The 20,511-nt window shown below is 32.1% G+C and overlaps 1 protein-coding gene across 5 annotated transcripts in view; it reads left to right on the top strand.

The window, feature by feature from the left end:
* The window catches only part of PHIP (pleckstrin homology domain interacting protein), a 131,893-nt gene that overhangs the window by 50,575 nt on the left and 60,807 nt on the right, over nt 1-20,511 (top strand). For all 5 annotated transcript variants that reach the window (XM_038554573.1, XM_038554572.1, XM_038554575.1 and 2 more), the window contains 8 exons: nt 1,981-2,051; nt 3,440-3,540; nt 3,634-3,674; nt 4,429-4,527; nt 5,348-5,501; nt 5,930-6,064; nt 18,358-18,486; nt 19,820-20,045. In XM_038554573.1, coding sequence (XP_038410501.1) covers nt 1,981-2,051; nt 3,440-3,540; nt 3,634-3,674; nt 4,429-4,527; nt 5,348-5,501; nt 5,930-6,064; nt 18,358-18,486; nt 19,820-20,045 — 956 coding nt within the window. The remainder of the gene's footprint in view (nt 1-1,980; nt 2,052-3,439; nt 3,541-3,633; nt 3,675-4,428; nt 4,528-5,347; nt 5,502-5,929; nt 6,065-18,357; nt 18,487-19,819; nt 20,046-20,511) is intronic.

Below are 20,511 nucleotides of genomic sequence, written 5' to 3'. Positions count from 1 at the left end.
AGATATGTCTTAGTTTTACTCTCATTTTATAGAAGAAGACAGTGAGGTACAGAAATGTTAACTTGCCTAAGGTCATACACCTAATAAGAGGCAGAGCTGGAATTGCCTGAGTCCAAGGCCTTATCTTAAAATACTTCCTCAAATGTGGATTTAAAAATAAATTGCTTATACCTGTACAACTGTTTTTTGCCTTTAAAAAATTAAAGTCCTTGTAAAATGGCAACCTATATTATTATTTGCATATCGTGATTAAGTTGCAACAAAATGATTGCTTAACACTTACAAGAATGTGCCAAAAGTTAACAAAAATGTAGGGCTAGGATCCACAAGGTATTAATGAAAATAGTGTATTAGATTGCCTTTATAATTTCAGATTAATTTATTTAAATTACAGTTACTTGAATTTTACTCTGAATAATTAAGTTGTAAGAATGTTTTAGTAACTTTGTTTCTACAGAGTTCTATTCATGCTCAGTTATGTTACATCCTGTGACTAAAAAAAATTCTTATATCACTTTAAAAATTTATATATAGGGACGCATGGGTGGCTCAATCAGTTAAGTGACCGACTCTGGGTTTCAGCTCAGGTCACTATCTCAGGTTCCTGAGATGGAGTCTCACGCTGGGCTCCATACATAGCACAGAGTCAGCTAGGACTCTCTATCTCCCACTGCACACCCCTTTGCATAACAGCATGCTCTCTTGATCTCAAATAAATCTTTTAAAAAATTATTTATAAATGGGGATCCCTGGGTGGCTCAGCAGTTTAGTGCCTGCCTTGGGCCCAGGGCATGATGCTGGAGTCCTGGGATCGAGTACCGCATCAGGCTCCCTGCGTGGAGCCTGCTTCTCTCTCTGCCTGTGTCTCTGCCTCTCTCTTTCTCTGTCATGAATAAATAAATAAAATCTTTTTTTAAAAAATTATTTATAAATGTATTTTAAAATTTTTTAACAAATACTTTTGTTTTCTGTATCAGTCAAAAAGATTTTTCTTGTTCCAAATATATAGCTGATAGATCATAAGTATTTTGTACTTTTTCCCCCTATATGATCTCAAAACTGAAACCATTCTGTGTTCATTTGCTGTGGATTGTAGAAGTTATGCAGTGTATTCAGTTAAGGCTCTATAATTTTTTTTTTAATTTTCTCCTCTGATATCCTTAGAAAAACTAGGTCAAAATGTATGTTAAGTAGGGCTTAAAAAAATCACTGTATTGGAGCATTACAAATATATTGTATTGGAGCTGGTATGTTGTAAAAGTCTATAATTTTTCTTTCTTTAGTATCAGTGATTGCAACAAACATTTAATGTCCATAGTGCTAATATAAGACATAATTTATAACCGTTACATAATTGGTGTAAATATATTTGAGTGTAGATCACTGTCTTCTGTAGCTATCTTGAATGAGGATTATAGTTGATCTAAGATTCAAACAGTCTTCAGATTTTCACTGGGATGAGTGTAAGATTCTTTCTGGAGTCTTAAAAGGTATATTTCATCGCATCAGATAATAAATGGAGGAAAATGTTTTACAGTGTCTAACGTTGAAAAAGTTTATTACCTAAACCTGATGGTATACATAAGCCACAGGAGACAGCATCTATTTTGCTAGTGTGCTCACATTTACAAATGACTTTCTAATGTATTTGTGCATTGCTGCTGTACTGTATGAAAAACTGAGAACCTGTTAAATTTGATTAGAAGTAAGTGTAATAACTACATCTCTGACGTGGCAGTGGCTTTGAGAGTGTTTCACGTGTAGATCTTGTATAATCAGAAGCTCCTACAAAATCTGTAGGATTTTGCCATAAGATCTGCTGATCACGACACAATGATTTTCAACTTGTTTTTAGGAAGGGAGCCATCTGTTGCTTCTTATTTAATTTTGTCATTCTGTGATTATTTTTTGAAACCGCTCATTTCTGGTCTTGCTGACCCCTTTGGGGATATTTTTAATTATTTATATTTTGTATTCTAGTCCAAGACCTGCTAAATTTACAGAGCGTCCTCGGCCTGGAGTTCAAATGATCTGTTCTTCTTTTAGTGCTGGTGAGATTTTTTTCCTCCCAAATTTTCCACTTAAAGTTGTACATTAGAAAGCTTTTAGTGGAACACATAAGATTTTGAAAATACTTACTATTGTAATATAAATCATATTTGCATACATAGACCAGGGGATGGTCATAAATTAGAAATACTTGAACTTTGCTAGAGTTATTTTATGTATTCACATGACTAAGAATTTTTTTGAGACCATAATTCTCTGGTAAGAGAGAAGAGTTTCAGAATTGACTCTGTTAAAGAATAGATCTTTGAATAGTTATCTCATCGGAAGAAAGATATTTTAGATATGTTTTATATTTTCATAGAGTTTGGAAGTAACCTGTAGCTAAGTGAAATAAATTTGGTTGTAATTGTAAATCTTTGTTAATTACCTTGCTCCAAATTTTTCTTTGTTTTATAAAAGGTAGCTATATAGCAGTGCGGATACCCCATTTATGTTTTGAGTTTATACAGTAGCATTTTGAATGGATATGTCTTTTAAAACAGATTATAACTAGAATATTTGAAATGAATTGATGAGAAAGTGTAATGAAACATCAATAGATTTAATACTTAAGTGTTCCTAATACCAGTTCCTTCCACATTTACCTCCAGTTTTACTTATCTTTTCAATTGATAATTGTGAATAGCAGTAGTACCTGAGATAGGTGATTGCAAACTAATGACATAAATCTGTTTTTGCCATATTAATATCCAAACATGTTTAATTTCTCACTTCTAGATTTCTACGGCTACTGCCATGAAGATAGTTTTCCTTTTAGTAATAACAATTATAGGCACTATCCATGATTTCAGAGTACTCTGTAAGCAGTTCTGTTATATAGCACTGTTTTCAACACTGTGGGAGAGTGTTGATTCCAAGGAGAGAGGGTAAATTGCATATATAAATAATGCAATGCAAAGTAGAATATATGTGCTATGAGAAGAAGTCTTAAATAAGAGTTGAGAGGATGGCAGGCTCATTCGATTGCAGAGTTGCAAAGACAACCTACTGAAGAAATTGGGCCCTAAAACTTTGATAGGATTTTAACAGAAGAATGTGGCAAGAGAAGGACCTAGGCAGTTAAAAGGCATGTTTTCTAGGGAGCATGACTGATAATTTTAACATAAAATTATGTAATTACTTAGTGAAGTCATTTGTAGTAGAAATCTTCTGTAAGTATTGAAAAATTTATCCTAGTTAAAGGTGTGTTTGTAAAGGTAAAAGTTTATTAAGTTTGGGTTAAGATGTGTTATATACTTAGGATAAATATGTATACTTCTAGAGTAAAATGCTAATCATCAGTATATATCATGGTAATGTTGCTTGCATTTTATTTAATTTTCAGAGATTTTGAAATTACGTTTTACTGATAAAGTTTGTTATTCCTCAGGTGGAATGTTTCTGGCAACAGGAAGCACAGATCATATTATTCGGGTTTATTTTTTTGGATCAGGTCAGCCAGAGAAAATATCAGAATTGGAGTTCCATACTGTAAGTACTGGTAAAAAGAATTAGATTGGAACAATTTTAAATGAGTCTAATAGTTTATATTCAGGATTCTCTTTTTTATCTGCTTATATGTAGGACAAAGTTGACAGTATCCAGTTTTCCAACACTAGCAACAGGTAAAATAATTATTTTTGTTTGTAAATTTAATTCTAATTTAAAATTTTCAAATAAAGACATTTCTTGTAGTCAGATTTTAATTGAAATTATATACAAACTAGCCAACTAAAATATAAAGGTCGTGACCAATCATACTAAAAAGTGACTGTAGCCTGAGTGTATCTTTATGTTTTGTGTTAATGTTTATTTAGCCACTTTTAATAATAGGGACGTTTATCCACCCTATATTTTTTCTGTACATGTCAGAGTGTAGGGAAACTTTTAGTAGAGTTTGAAAATATATCACAATGTAATATTTGAAGCAGAACTGTTTATTGATGATAAGCTTAAATGATATAAATGATATAAATTTTCCCAGATTCTTATTTTAAAATGAAAGAAAGCTATTTCTAAGCACCTTGAGTAAAAGAAGTCAAGTTCTTTAATACTGAGAGGAAAATCAATATTTTTCCATTGGAAAATATTGATTCTATTTGTAAGGTAGTAAATAGTGGCCTTGAATCACTGTTGAATGTTATTTTGTGATTTAACCATACACATTAGAATGTATTTGTATAAATTTTTAAAAGCCCATAAAGTTGCAGAAGTTCTTAGTTTTGCAGAGAATATCTGAAAGAGTAATCTCTTGTATTAGAATGCTGTGTAAGTAAAGATAAGTACTCTCTTAGTATTTTGAAAAACAGCTCTAGAAATACGCATTTTGGTTAAGTACATGTGATTTGGGGGGGGGGGTTTGGGCTTCCTTTAATACAGATTTGTAAGTGGGAGTCGTGATGGAACAGCACGTATTTGGCAATTTAAACGAAGAGAATGGAAGAGCATTTTGTTGGATATGGCTACTCGTCCAGCAGGGTAAGAAATCAAATTTAAAATCTTACATCCATAAAGATAGATCATTTAAAGTATGTTATATTATAGGTTGATGTGACTCCCAGCCTATAAAAACATATGTGATAATTCATGTTAAAATGATTACTTTTCTGTAATAATTAGTGCTATCGGAGATAGAGGATATTTCTGAAATAATTTTTTTTCTATATGTATGAGAAGATCTGCATTAATGACTTTTTCCAGTTCAGTTTGTTAAGGAGGTGATAGTACTGTAGGAATACTTGTAAGTTTTGCTAGTTTTCTTCAGAAAGTGGGACATACTGTATTGTTCATCAGTCACAAAGAGATGATATAATATGTTACTGAGGGATGATTATAGTATATGTAATGGTTCTCTCTAGCCAAGACAAGTTCTATTTCACCTTGTAACTGTTATTTGGTTTTAGTATTTAATAAATTAACTGTACTTGTATTTGTATGTAGTAGTCTCAGATGGATGGGAGAGCAAAGCAGTTAGCAGGGCATGGCACCAGCAGTAAAGGATGGATAGTGAGCAGCATGGCACAGAACTCTTGGATCTAGATAGAGTTAATAGATAACATGCTCAAGATCATCTATTACTAAGGGCTTTAGGAGTGCTGAAATCCTGGGTTCGCTGACTCAGTGGAATGATTTTTGCCCTTATTCTTTGTTGATTCAAACTATTCTTAATTGTTGAACGATAGTTATCCATGCAATGAATGTAAATATAAATTATAAGAAAACACATTTAGGTTTTTGTCATAGTAGTATTTTAATAAATAATATCAGTGTAAACAAATACTGCCTCCATCACTTTCAGCCAAAACCTTCAAGGAATAGAAGATAAAATCACAAAAATGAAAGTAACTATGGTAGCTTGGGATCGACATGACAATACAGTTATAACTGCAGTTAATAACATGACTCTGAAAGTTTGGAATTCTTACACCGGTCAACTAATTCATGTCCTGATGGTGAGAAAAAAAAAAAAAAAAAGACTCATTTTTATTTGGTATAATGAAAATAATTATAGAATGGACTATTTTCATTGAGAAAGTCTTTTATATAAAGTTAGCTAAAAAATGTTGCTAAATGGATAACAGATCTTTGTGGTAGATAAATAATTTTAAAATATAGTTAAAATGGTTTGGCTTGGAAATCTAGATCCTTGCTGTCATTTTTATGTAGGGCTGCATCAGTAGTAGTCTCAGATTTCACCAAATGATAGCGAAACCTTGGATGGTGGTATTAGCTCAGCTTCATTAAACATAGATAAATTTGAAGATTTTTGCCACTTTAATAATTCATAGAATTCAAATTCTAGAAATGTTGCCATATTGATATTTGATTGAATTTCCATTTTTAAAGTTTATAATTCTTTGCCACTTCAAAAATATTTCAGGGTCATGAAGATGAGGTATTCGTCCTTGAGCCACACCCATTTGATCCAAGAGTTCTCTTTTCTGCTGGTCACGATGGAAACGTGATAGTGTGGGATCTGGCAAGAGGAGTCAAAATTCGATCGTATTTCAATATGGTAATTATCAGTCTCTTCATTTTATAGCTGCTAAAGGTTTGGGGACTTCGTGCAGGTATTCTGCATATCACAAAGGAAATCCATGTAGGAGTTTGGTTAGACATTATTTTACTTTTAAGTTTCAAAAAGAGTTTTGAATTGTACACTCTTATTTACATGTTAAATTTAAAAGAAAATTGTGCATATTACAGTACATGTATATTGGTCATAACTAATTTGGTTTTTAAAATAGTTTTAACAGTGATACTTTGAGAGACTCACAAGTATGAAAATACAATATAATATAAATACAATATAATATAAATAAGAGAGGGATCCCTGGGTGGCGCAGCGGTTTGGCGCCTGCCTTTGGCCCAGGGCGCGATCCTGGAGACCCGGGATTGAGTCCCACATCAGGCTCCCGGTGCATGGAGCCTGCTTCTCCCTCTGCCTATGTCTCTGCCTCTCTATCTCTCTCTCTCTCTCTCTCTGTGACTATCATAAATAAATAAAAATTTAAAAAATAAATAAATAAATAAATAAGAGAAATTTTGGAAAATAATGTGAAAAAATTTTAAATATTTATATTTTGGTATTGTACTTTAAAAGTCTTATTGCGCAACAGGATTTGATTCCAGTACCATCATTTTATGTATTTATTAAAGTTTTATTTATAAAACTTATAAGTAATCTTTATGCCTCACATGAGTGGATCTCATGGTCTTCTAACTGAGCTAGCCAGGCACCTACATCCTAATACACTCATTTTAAAATTAAAGCCAAATTAAAGGCATTCTTGTTTTTTTTATCAAATTATAGTATATTAGATATTATTTCAGACCATTCCTCTTCACATTTTGCTTCATATATAGATTTTTAGTATATTTTGCTGGATATTGGAATTGTAATGGTTTAATATCACAGCTTACTGTGCATTGTTAACACATCTCTGTAACCACTGTATGAAGTTTTCCTCAAATACTTGGTTTATCCAGTAATAACATATTTTTAATCTATTTTTATATATCAGAGATAACTTTCAACAAAATAAAAAACTTTTATTTCTATTTCAGCATCTTTAGATTTTTTTAAAATTATTATAGAAACCTCGTAATGAATTATGAAACACTGTGTAGTCAGAGTTATTTTGCCAGAGAAAAATTTCAGAAGTGTCATTTGTGAAATACAGTGGTTTGTGAAAAGAATTCATGAAAGTGATATTATACTTGATTGATAATCATAGTAAAGTTACTTCTGTATAGTCAGAAGTAATAAGATCATTTGGGAAGAATAAGATGCAAGAGTTTTCATTAGTGAAGGAATTAAGTTGGCTGTCTTTATGGATACCTTAGTGTATAAAAAGTAAGAACGAAGATTTGTCAAATTCTCACTCTTCTAAAAAGATTTAATTATTTGGAGTACAATTTTTAGTGACAAATGGATTTCCTTAGTGATATTGTACAGATATGTTTTTAAGAGCAAATAACTTAAGTATGCTGGTAAAGAATTCATTCTTTTTCTATCCTTGTGTTTCTGGTTTGCTCCTTTTTGGGACATCTCTGTTGAATAAAAATATTAGTTGTTTCTTAATTTGTCTTTATAGCTTCAAAAGAAAACAATTTGTGGCCTATACATTTATTAGTGACTTTTCTTAGTAATTTCATATTTTTAAAAGGCATTGGTGTGTTAGTAGAGTGTTTGGAGGGAAAGTTTTCTCTCATACTTGAATACTGCTTTCACCTTTAAGCTACAAAGGTGAATTTTTCCTCATCAGGTAAGTTAATCACACTAATGTTCCACCTTATGTTATAAAAATTGGAATACATTGAGATTGAAGTGATTTGCTCTTAGACCATCATAAATTAGTGAGATAGCCAGAAACAGAAGTCAGCCATATTATATGTATATTCTTTGAAATTAGCTAGGGGATTAGTTACATTACTACTGCCTTAAAAATTGTTTTAATAAGAGTTTTAGAAAAGCTATTTTTCCTGTTTCAAGATATGAAAAGCCTCTAAAGGGCAGAAGAAACAACTTTAATAATTAACCGCAATAAGTGGAATTGGATGGTGTCCATAAGAATATTCAAATTGAGAAAGACAAAATGTAGACTTAAAGGATTAAAAATATATCCTGCATTTAAAAAACTAGAAAATGAAAAGATCCTCTTTTTAATTTTTCGCAAGAGTTTTAATGACTTCCAAAGTACTTGTACATATTACCTCATTTGGGTCTCATGAAAACTTTGTAATGTAATCATGGTAGATTTTAGATTTTATTACTAGATTTACGAATGGAGTAACCGTGTAGAGATGAATTTCTTTGCACAGGTTTACCTAGGTCACAGTGTATATAAAAGAGTACTTGGGGTTTAGACCCATATTTTTTTGTTCATTGTTACTATGTTAATGCCAGCTCTGGTTAATGATTGACCATTGCACAGCTAACTTCCAGTGCTACCTAGTTAGTGATAGGTCACCAGAAGAAAATGTTTTTATAATAATATTAAAACTCTGAGTATAGAAGTTTTAAGATCTTGTAATTTAGCTTGATGATTTTTTTCTCTCTTAATTTATAAGTTATCTAAGTGCCCTACTTTTTGCTCTTTTGTTCATTTCATTGTTTATCTATGGACAAATGGAAGATAAAGCATCCAGCATTGCTATTAAGAAAATAAAAGCAGTTTGAGAGGGGAGTAGAAGTTTGTGCTCACTGTCCACTCTCCTGAATGTTGACTTTTGGTTATACTAGTAAAAAGTATTTGGCTGTGTAGCACCCGCAACTTTTTGAGTTACTAAAATACCATATAACTTGAAGAAGTACAAGTTCAAACCTTTATATTAAATTGTAGTAGTAATAAGTTCAATCATAAATATTTTTTTAATGCTCTATAGAGGGACTAATTATAGTGCCTTGGAAAATTTAAGGATAAATAATTCTAGTGGAATACTCCTGTTTAGACTAGAAATGGTGAAAGATTAGATGAAGTTTTATTAAGACTAAGTAATATTTCATGTGACTTTTAAAAATCAAAGCTTACAACTTTGATTTTAAATAAATAAATTCACCGTTAAACCTATAGTTAGAAAATAAGACATGTAAGTTACCTTTAAAATAATAAAAATTTGATATACAAATTCTTTAAAATATAAGTTATTATCAATCATATTTTGAGGATACTGCTTTACTATTGGGTTTTCTTTTTATAATAAATAGATTTTCCATTTGAAATTCATAATACCTTTGCAAGAAGTAATAAAATCACGTAACAAAAATTATGTTGTGTTAATCAGCATTTTACTCTACCTTTCTTATTACAAAAATTAAATGAAATTTTAGAAATTGTCAAAAATTCTGTATTATTGAAAAGCCTTTCACAGGTGAAAAGTTGAGCTTTGTAAATGCCCATGTTTGACATACAGTAATTTTTAAAATAAACTTTTTAATAAAATAATGATACATTTATTAAATTTAAAATATGAGACATTGAGATATTAATACTGCCCTGATAGTCATCATTCTGGTAAATATTTTAATTCTTTTTTCCCTGTATCAAGCCTTGGCTTAAACTTTTTAAAAATCTGAACTCTTTTTTAGGACCACCTAAATTTGTAGACAAGGGTTGCAATTAAGAATTGAGATAAAGATTTTATTACTGGTTTGCTTATATAATCCCCTAATTGATTTCATTTCAGAATCTAACAAATAGATTCTCAATTTGCTAGTGGTATTATCTAGAAAAAGTGATTTACTTATCTTTACTGTTAGATTTCCTCTTAAATCAAGGATCTTAATGATAAAAGGTGGGTGTTGGGTTTGCTTTTGTTATATACAGGAAGTATATGACAAGTGAGGTATGACAGAGCATGAAGTGAAATAGACAATATATGTTTCTTGTAGCCTTCCCACCATTATTTCATCCTTAACTAAAAACAAAGTAATCTTAAAATAAACTTAATAGCATAGTGTATTTGCTGAAAAAATGTATAAGATAGAAACTTTAATCTTGAACCTTCTTATGTCTTTTTTTTTATGAGCCAGATAATGAAACTAAAGAGAATTTTGTAGAGAAGATTATGATAAGACAACTTATTATCTTAAAATGCATATATATAAATTCCAGCTCTTAAGATTTACTTATCTACATCATCTAAAAACTATGTCAGTTATTCATGTTATAGCTGAACAGTCCTTATATAACTTAAGTATTAACGATAAAAGTACATTTAAGTATTTTGTCAAAGGCAGATAGTGTATATTAAGAATAAGTTTAGACTATTTCTAACTTAGCAAGCTAAGTATAGCTTCGTTTTTATAGTTGTTTTAAACTCTACTTTCAATGCTTTCAAACTTCAATTTGATGTTAAAAGGTAGATAAATTATTCCCAGAAGTAACTTGAAAATATGTGCAAACTCAGAATTGAATGTGAAGGATTTTGTAATATTCCAATTCCTTGAAAGAGGTAGGCAAGTTTGGGACTTTAATACAACCAAAAGTGTTCCTAAATACAAAGTTGTTTTATAGCCTTTTTTCCCTTAACACAGTAGAGCTATGTTTTAACTGTAAGTTTAAATGAATGATAAATCATTTTGAAAAGAGACTTTCAAATTTCTTAGTACTAGGCTATTTGATTATTAGATAGTAAGTAAAAGATGTTTGGAGCGAGATTGTAGACCCCACATTAGTAGCTTTCCTCCTGTTTCTGGTGCTTTTGCTTTATCTTTCTTGTTCCCTTTCTTTTCTCTGTATCTATTATTCTAGCTGTGTTTATGACTCTTTTTCCATATCTTTCTGTTTCTGTCAATGTTACTCAAAGCTGTAGTTTGTTGCCTCTTGTCTGGTTTTGATTTTAATTGAAGAGTACAATGTCTCCTTCTAGAAGGCAATTTTACTGAATTTAAGTTTTGCTTTTGTTGTTTCATGAGTAAATTCCAAATGACAATTTTTATTTAATTAAAATTTTCCTTATTTTTATAATTAACCTTTCTTTTACTTGAGATTTTTAAAAAATGTTCCAGTGTCCACTAATCCAGAACAATATATTTCTCCTTGCAACGTTCCAAACAAACAGAGGCTGCCAATCCACCACTCAGAATTTTTGCACATGCATACTTCTGACAAAATGTTCTCAGTGTGACCTCTAATTTCATTTAAGACAATTGTAGCCGCATATATCTAGGAAAGGCAGAAAGAGAAGCTCAAAATAGGTATCTCATATCGTGTTCTCTTGTAAATCAAGATTTCAAGGTAAATCTTTGTTTCTCTCCTTCTCTCCTTCCTTTTTTTCTTTCATCTCTCCATCTCTTTCATTACCTATCTATCTCATCTAACAAGATGCCGTATATCTGCACTCTATGTTAAAAGGATTCTTTGATGCTTCTAGTCCTTGTTTCAGCCTCTCTGGGCAAGAAATTACCTTCAATCTTCTGAGTATAAACTATAGTTATTGTCAGTTTCAGGTTTCTGGGGTTCTCTACATCCTGTCTCTTTCTCATCTTTGGTATCAAAAACATCTTAAAATCATTGCCATGGATGTGAGTTTGTCTCTGTATCTTGTCATCCTGTATTATGTTTAGTGAATTACTTTTATGTAATTCTCTGATATGGTCTATGAGTTACTATCATAAGGGTGTTGAGATTTGATAGTTACACAGGGAAGTGTGTACAATTATACAGAATGTAAACATACAGGTGAAAGACACTTTAAATAGCAAATATTTCAGTGTTTATTTTGTGCATAAACACAAACATGGAAACCACAAGGAACAGTAAGACATGGTCCTTATTTTTAGCCAGCGATGGTAGCACGGTATATGAGAAAAATAATTGCTATATCTGAAGATAGAGGGATCACTTCAGGGTGGATTATCAGAAGACGATTCGTTAAGGAGGAAGAATTAAAATTGTGTGTTGAAAAAATAAAAATTGAGTCAGAAAAAATACTCATTTATATAAATAAGAGGAATATTATAAATAGCAAAGCAGGAAGTGTTAAAAAGTACATAACAGGGATCCCTGGGTGGCACAGCGGTTTGGCGCCTGCCTTTGGCCCAGGGCGCGATCTTGGAGACCCGGGATCGAATCCCACGTCGGGCTCTCAGTGCATGGAGCCTGCTTCTCCCTCTGCCTATGTCTCTGCCTCTCTCTCTCTCTCTCTGTGACTATCATAAATAAATAAAAATTAAAAAAAAAAAAAGTACATACAGTAATGTAGAAAGTTTGTCTGGAATAGACTTTGAAAAAGTGAATGATAATATGGAAAGCATAAGTTGATGATTTCATGTTATCTTTTTAAGTGTAAAGAATAGTTAACAGAGTGGGATTTTTGGTAAATTATCTTATATTTTGGAAACAAGGGGAAAAGTTTGATTGCCAGCAGTACTATTTCAAGTATGAAGTTGAATAGGTTGGGAAATAACTACTTTTATCAAATCATAATGAAAATTTGTAGGTAGTAGGAAATTTGTGAAAGAAAAACACATTTGTATAGGACTTGGTGTTTTGTGACTGATAGAGGGATTAGGGCTCGATAGTGACAGAAGATTTAATAATTTAAACTGATTAATTAAATTTAAATTAAAGTAATTTAATATGTGGAGAATATTGAGCCTAGCTTGTATTAAAAATATTAATGGAGGGACGCCTGGGTGGCTCAGCAGTTGAGTGTCTGCCTTTGGCTCAGGGCGTGATCCCAGGTCCGGGGATAAGTCCCACATCAGGCCTCTTGTAAGGAGGCTGCTTCTCCCTCTACTATGTCTCTGTTTCTCTGTGTCTCATGAATAAATAATTAAAATCTTTTTTAAAAATAAAATATTAACAGAAATATGAATGATGTGAAAAACTTTTTTTTTTTTTATTTTATTTGTCTTTGTTTATTGTAGCATTGGATGACCTGTGTGGAAATGGCTAGGCAACACTCGGAAATAGACTACTTAGAGGGTCTAGGAGTAGAAAGAGATCTTGGAGTCTTCCATGTAGAATGCTGTTTACCTCATGGAGATAGAGCAGTATAGAGGGCTTAAAACTAAACTTTTAGAAGTAGTCCTATTTCTTCACTAGGGAATGAAGAAAAGATCCAAATCTCTTGAGAATATATTAGAAAGGTACATGCTAATATCATGTTGCAGGCCAAAGGAGGAGAATAGATTACAAGGAGGACTGATTAATAAAATTGCAGCCTTCAGTGAAATTAGAATAGAGGTGAACAGAATGCTATTAAATTGAAGATGTTATTTATTTTGATAATAAATGTTCTTTTGATGAAAATTAGAGCTGATTCTTCAAAATCACTTTTATATATTGGTTCTACCAAGCCAGTTACAGCAACTTCCTTTTTTACATAAATTTACTTATGTTGGCAGTACTTAAATAGCTTCCTTTAATTAATATGTAATGATGTTAACTATAAATTAAAGAATCTTCAATATTAAAGGAAACATTCATTTACTAATGGTCTTTTAAGATAATTTGATGACACCCAGACTATTGGAGTGTAGAAAACTTCCCTTAAGATATATTTTTTGTTTACACTGTAACTACCATAATTGATTAGAAAGTAGTAAAAGCATATTTTAATCTGTATGACACTATCTTCAGTATCTAGTGCACTTTCTTAATTAAATTTATTTCTCCCCAGGTAGATAAACTTTGAAAGTTCTTTATACTTAAGGATTTTATAAGGGTAATTCTTAGCATAAATTCCATTTCCCCACTGTTTTATTCTTGGGATATGAGTCTATATATACTCACAGAATAGTGAGGGTGTTCAGAATTTTAAATTATGGAGAATTTTCTAGGTAGGATGCACCCGTCTAAACAGTTATACATATATATATATTATTTAAGATGTAATATATATATGTATATATATATTATTTAAGATGTTATTTGGAGAGAACACGGGTTCATGCCCTAGCTAGGGTGACACGAGGGGGTAGGCAGAGAGAATTGCAAGCTGATTCCTCACTTAGCACAGTGCCCGACGCAGGGCTCAGTCTCATAACTGAGACCAAGACCTGAACCAAAATCAAGTCGGATGCTTAATCAGCTAAACCACCCAGGTGCTCCAGGCTCGTTCGTTTTTTAAAAATATACCAGTGTTGGGGTATCTTGGTGGCGCGGTTGGTTAAGTGTCTGCCTTTAACTCCGGTCATGATCCTGGGGTCCTGGGATCAAGCCCCACATAGGGCTCCCTGTTCATTGGGGAGTCAGCTTCTCCCTTTCCCTCTGTCCCGACCCCCCAGTCATGTTCTCTCTCTCTCAAATAAAATCTTTAAAAAAAAAAAAAAGAAAAGAGAGAGACAAAAAAACTGACCCTGGTCACAGACATAGAATAATTCCTTAACAAGGTGATTCTGCTTAAGATAGCCTATGTTCTGGGCAGCCCGGGTGGCTCAGTTGTTTAGCGCCGTCTTCAGCCCAGGGCCTGATCCTGGAGACCTGGAATCGGGTCCTACATCGGGCTCCCTGCATGGAGCCTGCTTCTCCCTCTGCCTGCATCTCTGACTCTCTCTCTTTTTCTCTCTCTCTGTTTCTCATTAATAAATAAATAAAATTAAAAAAAAAAAAAAAGGATAGCCCATGTTCCTAATTTGTATTGGGTTTCTCTAGGATTACATACCTCTCATATTCACCTTGAATGTGTGTTCCTCATGATTGATGTAACTTAGATCCTGTATAATTTTAGTCTACATTCTAGTGCTTTTAGAATCTAGTGCTTTTGGAATCTCATTTCCAGATTTGTCCAGTTCTTCCAAAATGTCTTCCTAAATATCAGGTATTAGAATTTTAGAAAGGGATAGGACTCTGATGATATTTGGATTATTTCTATCATTTCACAGAAGATTAGGTGATTTGCCCATTATCAGAGAAGTCTCTTAGGTCTTAGACCTCATTTGAGTTATTCATCTTTCTGCTTCACAAAAATTACATTAGAAGCTGTGACAGTATATTCTGCCTTGAAAAAGGTACTAGTATTCTTCATTAAATATGACATCATCATCATCAAAGCTCTTAACTCATTAGGTTCTGTATTTTTTCAAATTCATTGTACACCTCTAAATTATTAAGATTTTGCTACTCATTTCTTGGAAATATTTATAGAATTCTTTAGTCAGTATGAGAATCTCCCTACAAAAGAATTATTATTATTTTAACTCATCCAATCCTTTCATCTCTTGTTTTAAAAATAAAATAACTGTATCATAATTGCTGAATAAATTTTTTATTTTTGCACTTATTGGTAAATAGCATGGCCCGGATTTTCTCAGCTTTTCTTATTGTGATTTAATGTGTATGAGTTTTATTGTGTGGTCTGTTTTTACATATGTCCCAAATGTTTCTTAAGCATGCTTAATTTTATGAGAGGTAGTTCATCTAAAATTCACTTTGAAAATTTATCATTAGTATTTCCTTTCTTTCTAGTTTTAAGATTTCATTTATTTAATTGAGAGAGAGAGAGAGAGAGCCGGAGGAGGAGCAGAGGGAGAGGAACAAGCAGACTCTGTGCTGAGGGCGGAGCCAAACACATAGTTCAATCTCAGGACCCTGGGATCATGACCTGAGCTGAAACTAAGAGTGGGGATGCTTAACCTGCAGGGTCACCCAGATTCCCCTTCATCCTTTTGGTTTTTGAATATAAGCTTCATTGTTTTTTAATTATATATAAATATTCAAAAGTGCCTTCAGTAGTAAATTTTTTTCTTTGGGAATTCTCCTAAATACTTTAAACTTGATTTGGTGAAATCATTTCAGAAAGAAATACTTAACTTTCTTTTTTGGTTGGCTTAATCACAGCATAATCATAAAAACAGTTACAGTGTATTTATTTATAAAAGGAAAATAAAATATTTTTCTACTTTGTATCAACTGGAAAGCCTAGTCTGCATTTTGTAGTTACGTTTATTATTGGAGGAGCCATTACTAAAGATAAACTTAGCATTTTAATTAATAAGGTTATGGACAACTTTTCTAATTGATTCATGAGTAGATTCTTTCAGTGCCTCCTTTAATGAATAATGGTTAAGCCAAATAATGTGCTTTTACTTTTTTCTGATGTTCTGGAAATAAACTTTTATTTTGTCCATATAAAAATCACTTCGAAGTTACACAGGTGCCTTATACCAAGAAAATTGATACTAGCCTGCCATATTCAAACGTCATGTGTTATATAGGAAATGCAGTGATCTTCAGTAAGATTAATCTTTTCTTTGCTTTTTTAAAAGTTTTCTAAGTTCCACATCTCCTATTCTTTTAGAGATCTACTATAAATTTGGCAACATTAGTAGATAGCATAGAAATAGGGTTGATTAATCCTCATATAGTCACCCCACACAAGAAAAGGAGAAAATGCAGCACAATGTTGCCTAAACATCAATGAAGGATATACTTGTGAACATCTTTCTAAAATCCTTTGTCATTGCTGAGTCAGACTTCTTTCAGATCTCTTCCTCTCTTCTACTCTGTACTTAGAATTGTAAACATAGGCTTATAATAATACCATTACATTTCTGGAAGTATTTATTAGAGTAGATTTATAAGTTGTTGCTTTTTTGTTTTTCATCTTTTGTGAAATTTTGAACTGAGATAAAAACATCTAACACATAACCAAGGCAATTTGAATTCTTAATCTTGAATTTTTTATGTAAAATTCTATCTAGAGGTAAACTTTTTTCAAGTGGCTACTTATTTACAACAGTTCATGTAATTTTTATTTTGCCTAGAAAACATTGAAAGAGACCTGAATCCTGACATTCCTGCAGTTTTAGTCTCTCATGTTTGGCAAATACCAAGTTATACTTATCTACTAATACTTGTGTGCTAATTGGGAGAAATAGTTGTATACTTTCTCATTTTTTAACAGTTTTAAGCTAGGGTTGGAATCTTTTCCCTTTGTCTGCTGTCTTATCCTCCAACTTTCTTCACAACTGAGAAATGATCCTGTTTCACTTATGACTCATTTTCTTGTTTGTATGGTAAATCTTTAAGTGTATTAGTCATCAGATAAGTTTACTGATTTTCTTGCATATGATTAATTTTAAGGAAAGTTATTCTTATTTCTTTTCTATTATTATCACTTTACAAAATACCATTAATAACACCAGTGCACTCTTTCCTTCTTTTCAACATGCTAAAGGAAAACTAGTTTTCTTTTTGAGTCAATCCCATTTGTGATAATATATTAACTTTTTAGGCAGAGCCCTTTCTTTTAGAGTGATAGTTTCTCTTTTGACCAAAATGAAAACTTTCCTTAAGAAATCAACTATTCTTCTTCTAAATTTTAATTTCACTTCCATATTGTGAACTGCACATCCATTCCTGTGCCATTTTTTAACACTAACGAAAGAAAATTACCACTTCTCTCTTTTCAAAGCATTTCCTGGAATATTGGGATATTGCTAGTAAAATTCAATTGTTCTAGATCAGTGGATACCGGAACAGAGAGGAGGTATTTCTTACCTGATAATGTGTGTGTGTTCCGATTCTGCTAATCCAGAAATCCAATCGCATTTGTTGAAAATCATCCTTAGTTGTTATTTGTTAGGGAGTCAACTCCCTATTTTAGTTGTTTTCTGAAATTCAGTCCCTAGATGTGCTTTAGATAGGCTAGAACTTTTACCTCTTTCAGAACACTGCTAAAGAAGTTTTCAACTGGAACATAGTCTGAAGAAGCACTGAGAGCAAAAAAAATTCAGAGTGGTGATTGGCCACCTCTGTTTGATTGACAGGTTGCAGGGAGAAACCCATTCGTTCTGGATTAATGGAACTGGAAAACAGAAAACAATTATCAGGTAAAAAAAACCTTTTCTTTAACCTTTGAAATTCACCATTTAAAAGATGAGTCAGACCATCAAGGGAATTTATTACCAAAAAGAAAAAAAAATTAGTGTCTTGTGAGCAATGATCTCTGGCTACTTCTTCCAAGAGTTAACAAAAAAATCGCTACACATTGTCAGCCTTTGCCGAAAGGGCTTGATTAAATGCAGATAAGATGGAATGTAAGGTGCAATTACATTGTAAATGTGGCTTAAAGACATGAAGCAGAATTCTATGGGTGGGGGAAATTGATGTTCTATTTTCTGAATTTTGTCTGGTCTGTGTGTGCATAAAAAGAATACTTTGTTTTTCAAGGCTGTTAATCTGGCACTTTTCATGAATATTCACAAAAATTTTGTTACTATACTGTGTTATACATAATCTTCACTTCATTGGGATGTATACTTCTACATCTTTACCATAAAATTTTAATAACAGTAGTGACCAGTTCTTTATATTTTAATGGCAACTTTCTCATTGTTGGTTAAATATATTTCAGATTGAAGGCCAAGGACATGGTGCAGTATTTGACTGCAAATGCTCTCCTGATGGTCAGCATTTTGCATGCACAGACTCTCATGGACATCTTCTAATTTTTGGCTTTGGCTCCAGTAGTAAATATGACAAGGTAGAGTATCATGATTCTGTATGGGTTTTTTTGGGGGGGGGTTTTGGGTTATTTTGTTTTAAATCCATGGATGGTTAGGGGTTGTATTTCTTCAGGGGTGGATAAGCATCATTTATGCTTTCAACCTCAAACTTGAAGAATCAGTCATATTTTAAGTATTCTAGGGACTTAAGTTTTAGAGAGAGGGTATATACAGCAGTTGTTAAATTCCTGTTCTCTGTAATAGACATTAGATGATAATTAGATCTTATTTAATCTTTACTTAGCCTGCTAGAGCAATGTACATTGTAATTCTAAAGCCAAGGATGGGAGAGATAGTCCATAGAGAGACTCTGAAATTATGTAAAATGTTTTATTTATATGGATAAAATATATTTATCTGGGTATAAATCTGTGACTTTCATGTGGTTCTCAAAAATGTATGGCCTACTGATGGTAGCTAATATTTTTAAATACTAAAGAGCCTTATAGTGATTAAAAGACTTAAAAATTGAACAATTCATAGTTTAAGAAATTCCAAATAAACCTATAAAATTATGAAGCTACAGATGTGTCAGGTATGAGTTCACATTAATCATTTTGTGTCATTTCACAAAATGTAGAAAATGCTCATCAACTGTTAGAAAACCACACCATGTTGATTTTTATGTTAATATTATATAAGTCCCATTTATTGAATACTTTAGGGGTTTTCTTAAATTGTATAAGGGATTTCATTAGAGTTTAATTCAAAGAATAAGTTAATTGAATGATTTCCCTTTCAAAATGCTAAAACAGACAATTAGTATGTTTAATAGTTTAAAAAATAAGATAATGGTAGCTCTATGAAAGTAGTAGTAGTACTGCTGAATGATTTATAGCTAGATTTGATTTTACCATTTAATTTGAAATTACACAACTTTAATTATCATGTTAGTGTTTTATGTATGCAATCTTTTGTTACAGAGAAAATTCAAAGCAACTGCTTTTCTGATCATGAAATTTAATGTAGGAGGGACGCCTGGGTGGCTCAGCAGTTGAGCATCTGCCTTTGGCTCAGGGCATGATCTCGGAGTCCCGGGATTGAGTCCCACATCAGGCTCCCTGCGTGGAGCCTGCTTCTCCCTCTGCCTGTGTCTCTGCCTCCCTCTCTCTCTGTGTCTCTCATGGATAAATAAAATCTTTAAAAAAAAATTAATGTTGGAATATAGTAAAGACTTATCATAAACTCAAAGAATATTCTTTTATGTTGTTGTTTAATACCATGATTTACATTAAGACATTGCCTTCCATTAGAAATTTAAAGTGATAAAATTTTTTTTTTCCAATCTTCTGTGGACCTTTCTTTTTTCAGATAGCAGATCAGATGTTCTTTCACAGTGATTATCGGCCCCTTATTCGTGATGCCAACAATTTTGTATTAGATGAACAGACTCAGCAAGCACCTCATCTCATGCCTCCCCCTTTTTTGGTTGATGTTGATGGTAATCCTCATCCATCAAGATATCAGAGATTAGTTCCTGGTCGTGAAAATTGCAGGGAAGAGCAACTCATCCCTCAAATGGGAGTGACTTCCTCAGGTAAGTGCTTATTTTCATAGATAATCAAATTTTCCATTTCTAATGATGTCTTATAAAATTGCCAATTGGTAAAGCTTTGTTATTGTTTTGAACAAATGAGAAGTAAAATGATTTTTAAATCTTAAAAAATTTTTCTAATGTCCTTTGAATAATGCTGAAGTATGTACTACAGGATAATTAAGGAACATTGGAGAGTTAAAGCAATAATCTTGGTCATTTATTTATTCATCTTTTCTGTGACACCTAAACTGGTATTCAGTAGTGAACTAATCAGACACCTTCCTTGTTTTCATGGAGTAAGAATAATAAACATAATTATAAACAAATAGTTAAAATTTGTGATAAATCTTATTAAAGGGGATAACTTATGATGTGAAGAGAAAATAAGACTAGATAGCCTATTCATATTGAAGATTGTTTTAAGAAGTGATCAACTTTTAGAATTTTAAGTAAGATAGGGATGAAA

Source organism: Canis lupus, chromosome 12, assembly GCF_011100685.1.
Source record: "Canis lupus familiaris isolate Mischka breed German Shepherd chromosome 12, alternate assembly UU_Cfam_GSD_1.0, whole genome shotgun sequence".
In the NCBI taxonomy this organism is placed as follows: Eukaryota; Metazoa; Chordata; class Mammalia; order Carnivora; family Canidae; genus Canis; species Canis lupus.
This window is presented reverse-complemented; position numbering and strand designations above follow the sequence as displayed.